Here is a 9875-nt window from a genome sequence, read left to right on the forward strand (position 1 = left end):
AAGCAGCTGAACCGATTGCTTTAACTCGTGCATGTGAACTGGCAACCAGGATGACTTTAAATGTATACACTGACAGTCGGTATGCATTTGGGATTTGCCACTCCACCGGGCAATTATGGAAAGAGCGAGGCTTCATTACTTCTTCCAGAGCAAAGATTGCAAACTCCACTCAGGTTTCTGAGCTCCTCAAAGCCATCCAGAAACCCAGACAGATAGCCGTAATACATGTTGCCGCACACACCGGCAGGAGCGCACCTGAGGCTAAAGGAAATGAGCGGGCGGATGAGGCTGCCAAAGCTGCTGCTCAGCAACCCCTAAATCTCAACGCCCTTGCTCCTGTGTGGGACACACCCAGAGCCTTGGAAGGATATGAGCAAGCGTGCAAAGGAGAAGAAGAAGACTGGAAACGTCTCTATGGGGCTTATTCAAAAGATGGACTGTGGTACACTAGCAATAACTGCCCCATCTTGCCTAAAACATTACAGCAGCCCCTGTGCCAAATAGTCCATAGGCAAGGTCATTATGGGGCAACTGCCATAGCTGTAACCATTCTCCGAGTTTGGTTTGCCCCTGGGATCCATGCAGCGGCTAAACAAGTGACCAGCATCTGCTCCACTTGCCCAGCCTTCAGCCCTGGCCCAGAGAGAAAAGACCCACCTGGGGGCCGACCTTGGGCATATCAACCATTTGAGAGACTGCAAATAGACTTCATCAAACTTCCCCGGTGCCAAGGATATAGATATGCCTTAGTAGTGCGAGATCAGCTCACCCATTGGGTGGAGGCGTTTCTTGCCACTCATGCCTCTCATCAGCAAGTTTGCTCATGCACTTCTAAAGGACATTATTCCGCGGTTTGGCATACCTCAAGTCATTGACTCAGATCAAGGAGGTCACTTCACCTCCCAGGTCTTACAAACAATTTACACACGGTTGGGAATCACTAGGCAGCTTCACACCCCTTATCACCCTCAGTCATCTGGAGGGGTGGAAAGGGCAAATCGGACTCTAAAAACCCTTCTAGGCAAAGTGTGTTTGGAAACTCAGCTTAAGTGGCCCGAGGCATTGCCCCTTGCACTGTTTCCTATGCTCAACGCGCCTAGAGCTGATGTTAAGATAACTCCCTATGAGCTTTTGTTTGGTTATCCACCCCGCATTACCCGTGGTTTCCTTCCTCCAAATACAGGATTGCTAGCGGGGGATGAGAATTTAACCCATTATGTGATTTCTTTGCAGAAGCAGCTTACTTCTTTACAGCGCCATGCTGCCGTTCAACAACCTGTACCCTTCGACTGCGAGATACAGCCCTTCAGTCCCGGCGACTACGTGTGGGTCCGTGTTCCACGATGGAAAAGTTGCCGAGAGCCAATGTGGGAAGGACCATACCAAGTCCTACTGACCACCCACTCCACAATCAAAATTGCCGAAAGGAATTCGTGGATCCATCACTCACATGTGAAACCTGCAGCGTTTATCCCCAACGGAACCTCATCATGTACCTCCCCTTCGGCTGCGGAGATCCAACAGTCAATGGACAATATGTGCCTTGCAAGTACTGTCCTAAGTACATTTGTGTTAGTAGTCTGTCTGCCCACATTAATTGGGTGCCCCTGCAGTTTCACCCGGTTCGCAGGAGTCTATCCTGGCACCCAACTAGGGTATACTAACACCAAACAAGTTTGAGACATAGTTAATCACGTCCCGCCTAAAGGGGCTTCCGCTGTCATGTGCAGGTCCAATGCTTCCCCAGGTCAACGTAAGCTGTATGGGTATTACGCTAACAGCGATGAAATTTGGTGTGCAGACCCCACCACAGAGGTAAGTCAAGCTTACATCCAACGTAAAACTACTAACCCTGGGGAACAATCATTCTATTTCAAAAGTGGAATTGGGACCTCGGTTTGGCGAGTGTCATCCCCTAAATTACTAGCTGTCAATCCTCACCAAAATGTAGAATGGCCTTATAACGCTGTTGTGAAAATAACCAATTCCTATGCAAGTAACTTAAACTTCTCAAACTGCTGGGTGTGTACTCAACTACCCAAGCATCCAAGCGTAGGTATTCCTTTCATCGGTCTTGGCCTTGGTTTATTCAATTATTCTTCTATTAGCAAGAGCACCCATAATGACAGCAAATGGTACTATGAATACTGGTTCCTTAATGAAGTAATCCTCCCTAAAGATTCTGTGTGCTATTACAAGCCATGTCTTGGTAGTTTTGCTGTGTTTGTAGGAAATGCCACAGCAGGTGCTTGTAATATAACAATAGCCTTACACTCATCCTCTCTCGGATGGCAAGGTAATGGACCTGTACATGCGGGGCATTATTGGCTTTGTGGGAGAATTGCATTTAAGCATTTGCCACCCACCTGGTGTGGCACGTGCACCCTGGGCGTAGTGATCCCAGACATGACACTTCACCCGAACACATCGCTTCAGGGGTGGCACCGAAACCACCCACATCGGTTCCAACGAGGAGCAGGCCTCAACCCTCTTGTTGAGCAACCTACCTCGTTCCATTCCTTTGCCCGATGGTTCATACCTTGGCTAGGTGTTTCTGAACTCAAAAAGGCTCATGTAAACCTTTCAGCCTCACTGGAAGTATTAGCTATTAACACCGCAGATGCCTTAACCCGACTGCAAACTGAAGGAACTCAAATTTCTCATATTACTTTGCAATATCGCCTAGCGTTAGACCTACTTCTTGCTAATCAAAGAGGGGTATGTACTTTAGTCAATGATATCTGCTGCACCTATGTAGATGAATCAGGAAAGGTATTGGAGGATATTCTTCAGATCCAGAACATGGCTAGTCAATTCCACGCCATAACCACAGATAACACCTCTTGGGGTATACAAGATGCATGGGCTCTCCTAACATCCTGGTTCCCTAGATTATGATGGGCTCACAAACTCATTGTTATTATTTTTGCTCTTGGGTGTTTTTTGATTTTAACCTGTTGTTGTATTCAGTGTATTGGAACCCTACCTTCTGTATTATCCACACGTTGTAGATGTACTATGCATAACATAGAAGAATGTGTTGAAATGTCTAAAGCTGAAATATTAGAGTGCCAGAAGCGTTTAGATGCCAGATATAGTAGAAAGTGATCCCGGCCTTTGAAGGCCAGGATCAAAGGGGGGAATTGTAGAAATTTTACTAACAAGATCGTAAATAATAGTGTAGCAGTTAAACTTCTACAGCAGACTCAGCCTCCAAGGACAGGCTGATAAGACTCTGCAATGACCGAATCCTATTCACTTTGAAGTCTGAAGTAAGTTTCCTCTCTATTAGTTACCATTTCTAAACAAACATGTGGCTGCTGGCCATGTCTGACCCCTACACTCAAACTCCACACTTCCCTACCAGAGAGCTGAACAAAGATAAGGGCAGTCACAAACAGACATAAGGCTGTGGGCTGTGTGTGTGGAAAAGCACACGCGCGCGCACACACACACACACAGATCTGAGTTCTACAAAGATACTGAAAAGAGATTTTTTCCTGTGCCCAAGAGCTGGAGATATAGGGGACAGACCATCCACCAGGCACAGAAACAATCATCTGCTTTTTGTCGGCCTGACAACTGACCTGGGTGGTGCAGGAGCCTGGTAGAGATTTGCCTGTCATTGCCAAGCATGGGCCCCGGAGACCAGAGACTTGCACACTATGCACTGCCTGAGGTCCCTGGTCATATCACTTCACCTCTCCGTGCCACTGCTTTCCGATCCCTAGGGAGGCTCATGCTGCTGACACTCCTGAGACACATCTGATGCTGACAGCAGCTCTGCATCACACCTTGCTCCCAGGGGATGCTCCATCCAGAGCCCTGATTTCCAGTGACCAATGCCTAGTCTGCAGCCTGTGGGCATGGCCCAGCCCTGCTGAGAGATGTACACAACAGAGACTGCACAACTGACTTCAGCCTTACACCTTACCCAGTGCTCACTAGAGAAGCTGGTCATGGCTGCACCACCCAGCTCCACCTGGCCGAAGTCAGGCTGAGGGCAGCAGTAGGGATAAAGGGCTTGGGCACATTCCCAGCCAGCACAGCTCTATGGTGCCAGTGTCTGTCCCTGGAGGTTCTTCCCTTTGCTCCCAGAAGGATCAGCTGGAGGCAGCTGGATGGGAACAGGGAATCGCTTGGATACAAGGGCCTGTTACCCCTTAATGTCCAGGCACTGCATAGCCAGCAATGGCCACACACTGGCCATGCTACCCTAACCGCTGCCAACCCCAGCCCCACTGTCATTTGCCTTCCATATTGAATTCTGCTAGATGGTCACTTCAGGAAAAGGAACCAGCCACCCACACTTCCTCTCTCCCAGACCTCACTGGACCAAGGCCCTTTAACCAAAGTGTCCCCAGAGCCCCCAGAAGCCAGGAGGACCAGACAGTGTCAGCCTAGTACACACACCAAATGGGAAGAAGGACACTGTCCTGGGGGGACTGCAGCACTCAAGACACTGGTATTCACTTGGGAATGAGAAGTTCCCTGCACTTAAATCAAATTGCACAAGTGCCCTGAATGCCAAACACAGATGAAGACACTGTCTCCTACAGCAGGTAGCATCTCCCAGGCACCCAGATAAGAGTTTAGAGTGGATCCGATCCCAGGCAGCAGAGGAGCAAGGAGGGTCCCCAGCAGACACCAGCTTCTGGACCCTCCTTCAGGGACCCAGCTCTTGGCACTGGGGTGGGGAGAAGCTGAACACAGGGCTTGGCTCTGTTAGGAAGGAGACTGATGTCATGTCCCAAGTGAATAGCCCCAGGCACTGAGTGCTCATATGTCTTATACCCACCCCAGGGAACCCATATGCAAATCCATCCCTGAGGCTCTGGTTAAATACCCAACGCTGGTGCCACGAGCCTCAGTCTGCCCACACACCAAACTCTCGGCCGGCACCTGCTGAAGAGTTTTCCTTCTTCTATGGGCACAGCCATGGGATCCTTCCTGCTCTCCCTGTGTCTTCTCTGTGCCCTCCCAGGTGAGTGCCTGTGGGAGCAGGGGAAGGGCAGAGTTGGCTCAGTGAAGTTGTAACTTACTCAAATTTCCCTGTTCCCAGGTGTCCTGTCTGCGGTCCAGTTGGTCCAATCTGGCCCAGGGGTGGTGAAGCCTGGAGAGACCCTCACCCTGACCTGTGCTGTATCTGAGTTCTCCATCACTACACAGTATTACAACTGGAACTGGATTCGGCAGCCTCCTGGGAAAGGCCTGGAGTGGGTGGGGTATGTCTATCCCTATAATGGAAACACAGGCTACGCCACTGCTCTGAAAAGCCGGACCACCATCTCCGCAGACAAATCCAAGAACCAGTTCTCCCTGCAGCTGCGTTCCCTGACAGCTGCAGACACCGCCACATATTTCTGTGCCAGGGACACAGTGACACAGAGCAGGGCTGGGGCTGCACAAAAACAGGAAGCAGGTTTGTATCAGAGCAGCAGAGTCCTCTTATTAGAGATTAAAAACAGAGTCTGACATGGACTCAGCTGCAGGTTCAGAGCGGGGGGGGTGAGGGGTGAAAATACAGTCTACCCCTAACTCTGCAGAGGGGAGGCCGCTCCCAGGGACAGACACCTGCTGCCATGGAGCAGACAGCCAGGCCAGGCTCCACCGGGCCAGACACTGCTGCAGCACCATGAGACACCTCTCTGTTGGACAAGAGCCCTGCCCAGCCCCATCACCCTGAGGCCCCTCTTCATCAGCCCCAGCCCTGCTGCCCCACAGGGAGGGTGGTGAAGCCCATGGGCAGGTGGTAATGATTTGCCCCACCTGCGCCCCTGGGTCTGGCAAAGAAAAGGAGCCCCTGCAGGGAGATTTATCAGATCTCTTCAAACCCCTCCGTGGCCTCACAGCCTGTCTCTGCCCAGCTCTTGGGACACCGATCACTCTGGCTCCTTACCCAGCCCACTCTCCAGCTGGAGCATGGGGCTGATGAGTCTGATCCCTGCTCTAACCTCCGTGTGCTTCTTCCCAGAGACCCTCCCTTTCACACAGGCAGCACCACAGGCTACTCCAGCCTTAGCCCACAGCCTCTCACGGCATCAAGGCAGGTTTGAGGATGCATTGCCTGACCCCAGGCCTTAGACACAGATCTGCTCAGTCCAACCTGCTGCAAATTCTGCTTTCAACAAAGAGCATCCTCCATCCCTGCACCTGCCTTCCCTATGGGTCAACCCTGCATGGAAGCCGGAGAACACATGAAATTACTGCCTTGGTCTCACAGGCACTGAGGTCAGTGGAAAGCCCCATGGAGTTGGCCACAAACCAGAAGGTTCTGCTCTTCCAAAAGGACTTGTAACAACACTTACCTACAAGGTCTCTGTAGTGTCACTCAGAAAGAAGTATTCAGGGTCCAAACCAAGTTAGAATGAATGGGAAGGGGGAATCTCACTTTGACTCCATCCAGTATTAACCTACATCCCCTATTCCCAAAGCTCAACCACCCTCTCTGCAGACCCCTCTGGAAACCAGCTCTCACTGTGACTGTGATCCCTGACAGCCTCACACACTCCGACACAGTGGCCCACAGCAGATAAATACATAAAAAGGGGAGGATCTTTCCATCTCAGTAGTCAGTATCCTGCAGACAAAGGGTTGAAAGGAGAGAATTGCCCAGGGCCAGCACCCAGGAGCCTACAGATACTGAGCCCACGACACTGCGCACCAACAGCAACTGTCTAGCAGAACCAGCCCATGAAGTCTGACTGACAATCACATCACAACGACCATGGGAGAGAGCCTGGGGAGACACTTCTCTAGGTACCACTGTACAGATTGAACAAACAACACTGTGCCAGGCTGGTCAGTCCCACCTGGGCTTCAGCTCAGTGGTGCCTGCAGTCAGCTGGGAGGAGTCCAAGTGCCCATCACCAGGGACCATCCCAGTTCAGGTGGAGGCTGCAAAACCCCTCCCAATGCCCAGGTCACTGAAATGCTCCATAATACCCTGCTCTGAGGTTTCCCCTTCCTACGGGCCCCTCCCCTCGCCCATGCAAATGAGCCCTTTTGGCTCCAATGTATAAGGCAGCTTCCCACCCCCTTGGGAGCCATCCCAGCAGCAGGGACATGGCCTCCAGCATCAGCATCCCCCTCCAGCTGCTGCTCCCAGGTCAGGGCAGACTCTGGGGTCCCCGCACACAGCTAGGAGCACAGATTATCTCCTACCTGTATCTCTGGGATGCCCTGCACTCCTCCCCTTGTCTCTCCACTGCCTGCAGGTGTGTGTGCCCAGCTCACCCTGCTGGAGTCTGGAGGAGTCCACAAGCCTGGAGAGACCCTCCACCTCACCTGCACCATGTCTGGGTTCTCACTCACTACTTATGCTGTGAGCTAGTTTTGCCACGTAGGGCTGAAGGAACTGGAGTGGATTAGAGGCATCTAGCAAAATGGAGGGACTCATTACAGCCCTGCCTTTGAAACCCACCGCGGTGTCACCAGAGACACCTCCAGTGGTCATGTGCACCTGCAACTGAGCAGCCTGCAACCCACAGACACGGCCCAGTACTACTGTGCCAGGGACTCACAGTGACAAAAAACTCCATGAGACCTGCACAGAAACCAGCCCTGCATGGCCCAGCTGGGCTGTGTGAGGACAGAGGCAGAAGCTGCCAGCCCCATGCTCTGCTGCTGGGAGAGCCACTGGCATCAGGCATGTGCCATTACAGGGGCAGGTGGCTGCATGTGACCCTGCACCTGACAGGGATAATGAGGTTGGAGGGGCGGGGGAAGGGAAGGGCTGCAGGAACCACCTGCAAGAGATATTTGGATGGGAAAGTGCATTCACCTTTAACCAGGTGCAAGCTGGGGCTGGGGCTGGGGCTGGGGCTGGGGCTGGTCCCCTTCCCCCATTTGGCCAGATTGGAGCCAAGCTGCCCACTGTCCCACTCTGTGCACCTGTGTGGGGCATGCTGCACCTTCCCTAGGTACATGATCAGGTCCACAGCAGTGCCCAGCCAGCCTGCAGGCCAAAAAGTTTAAGCACCACTGGCACAGAATGACCATAAAGGAGCAACTGGGAATGTAAGGGAAGGAAAAAGTTTTATGCTCCATTTCCTCTCCCCCTTCGCCACCCCCCATTTCTTTCATTTGCCCAGTTTGAAGTCAAATCTTTATTACCTTGAGAACTAGTTTCCCAGATGCTAAGTGAATGTGCTGCAATAAACCCTCATGCCCTGGGATTCTCTCTTTCTCCACAAGAATAGCTGCATACAAATTCATTAGATTTTTATATACCAGGGTTTTCACTCCCTCAGGGCTTATGGAACAAGCTGTCACTGCTTCCCAGAGCAGGGACCTCCTGAACAAAGCAAGGTACCCCCAGGCTGCTGGGGTTTAATCCAGTGACTGTACAATTAAGCAGCATGGACCCATCTCCCACCAAGTCCATCAGAAGACCATACCGGGAAGGGAAAGGAAGGTCCAAAGGTTTGAAGGATTCACCTTGGCAACATCTGGCCTATAGACACATTTCACAATGCTGCTAGGTCTTTATCTGCTTCTCCAGACTCCTAAACCCCTTGACTCTCAAAGCCCCATTAGTCAATAGCCAGATCTACATTGTGTTTAGTTAGATCTGCAAAAGGCCCTCATAAAACACATACATGCAAATCATGGGGCCCCCGTTCCTGCTCAATGCCTGGAAGTTTCCTCCTTAAGCACCAAACCTGGCTCTAGGTGCCTCAGAGTCTCCCAGACCTGCCTCCTCCTACCTGCTGGGGACACTGGGCATCAGGCAGAATGACCATGAGGGCTGCACTGGCTTTGCTGTCCCCGCTGGTAGCCCCGCTGGGCGAGCATCTGTTGCTATGCAGGGCAAAGGGGTGCAGAGCCAAGAATAGAGTGTCCAGTACCTAATCTTGTGTTCATTTCTCCTTTAGGTGTCTTATCCCAGGTGGTACTGAAGGAGTCCAGCCCTGGGGTGGTGTGGCCTGGACAGACCTTCAGCCTGACCTGCACTTTGTCTGGATTCTCTCTCACTATCCAGCAGCAGGGGAAGGGCTGGAGTGGGTTGTACTTATCTGGAACAATGGAAACACTAGGTATAACAGTGTTCTCCAAAACCGCCTCAGCATCAGCAGGGACACCTCCAGCTGCCAAGTACACCTGAGCCTGACTGGGCTCCAACTTGCAGACATGGGCCGGTATTACTGTGCCAAAGACACAGTGAATGAAACATTATGGGAGCCTGCAAAAAAAAAGGTAAAACCTGAAAACAGCCTGGCCAGACCCACCTGCCTATGTGAGCAGCAGAGACAGCAGCTGCCAGTCCCATTCTCAGCCTGCTGCATCAGACACTTCAGGCTGCTCAGATCACTTGAACTAGCCAGGGATTAAATCCAGGGCAGGCTCAAAAGTGATTATCCAGCCTCCTTTTGAAGACCCCCAGGGTAGAAGTGAGCACCACTTCCCTTAGAAGCTGGTTCCAGATCCTAGCTGCCCTGACAGTGAAGTAGCACCTCCTGATGTCTAGCCTGAACCTACTCTCAGTCAGCTTAGTTATTCCTTGTTACTCCCAGTAGTGCTTGGGGGAACAGGGGCTCTCTCGTTCCCAGCAGGTCCACCTCGGTAAGTTTATTGACTGCCACCAGATCCCCTCTCAGCCTTCTCTTGTGCAGGCTGAACAGGTTCAGGACCCTCTCCATGTTGTCCACATCCCTCCTGAAGTGCGGCGCCCAGAACTGGGCACAGTACTCCAGCTGCGGCCTGACCAGTGCCGCATAGAGAGGGTGGATCACCTCCCTGGACCTGCTTATGATGCATCTATGGATGCACGACAAGGTGTGGTTGGCCTTCCTGACCACGTTCCCACACTGCCGGCCCATGTTCATCATGGAATCAATAATGACTCCAAGATCCTTTTCTGCCTCTCTGCTGAC

The 9875-nt window shown here is 51.9% G+C and overlaps 1 protein-coding gene across 1 annotated transcript; it reads left to right on the plus strand.

The window, feature by feature from the left end:
• The first annotated feature begins 1783 nt into the window (after positions 1-1783).
• LOC149862396 (syncytin-2-like) lies at positions 1784-2898 on the plus strand. Its single transcript, XM_090053918.1, has 2 exons — positions 1784-1815; positions 2109-2898. The coding sequence occupies exons 1-2, from the start codon at positions 1784-1786 to the stop codon at positions 2896-2898; spliced, it is 822 nt and encodes a 273-aa protein (XP_089910044.1).
• The last annotated feature ends 6977 nt before the right edge of the window (positions 2899-9875 follow it).

The sequence above is a fragment of the Crocodylus siamensis genome, chromosome 6 (assembly GCF_052110815.1).
Source record: "Crocodylus siamensis isolate JL-2025a chromosome 6, ASM5211081v1, whole genome shotgun sequence".
Taxonomy (NCBI): domain Eukaryota; kingdom Metazoa; phylum Chordata; order Crocodylia; family Crocodylidae; genus Crocodylus; species Crocodylus siamensis.

Bases quoted from the DNA above. Each gene is read 5' to 3' on its own strand.
- LOC149862396 (XM_090053918.1), top strand. From the start codon at position 1,784: ATGAAATTTGGTGTGCAGACCCCACCACAGAG. The intron at 1,816-2,108 runs GTAAGTCAAGCT...TTCTTCTATTAG, and splicing joins GTGCAGACCCCACCACAGAG to CAAGAGCACCCATAATGACA.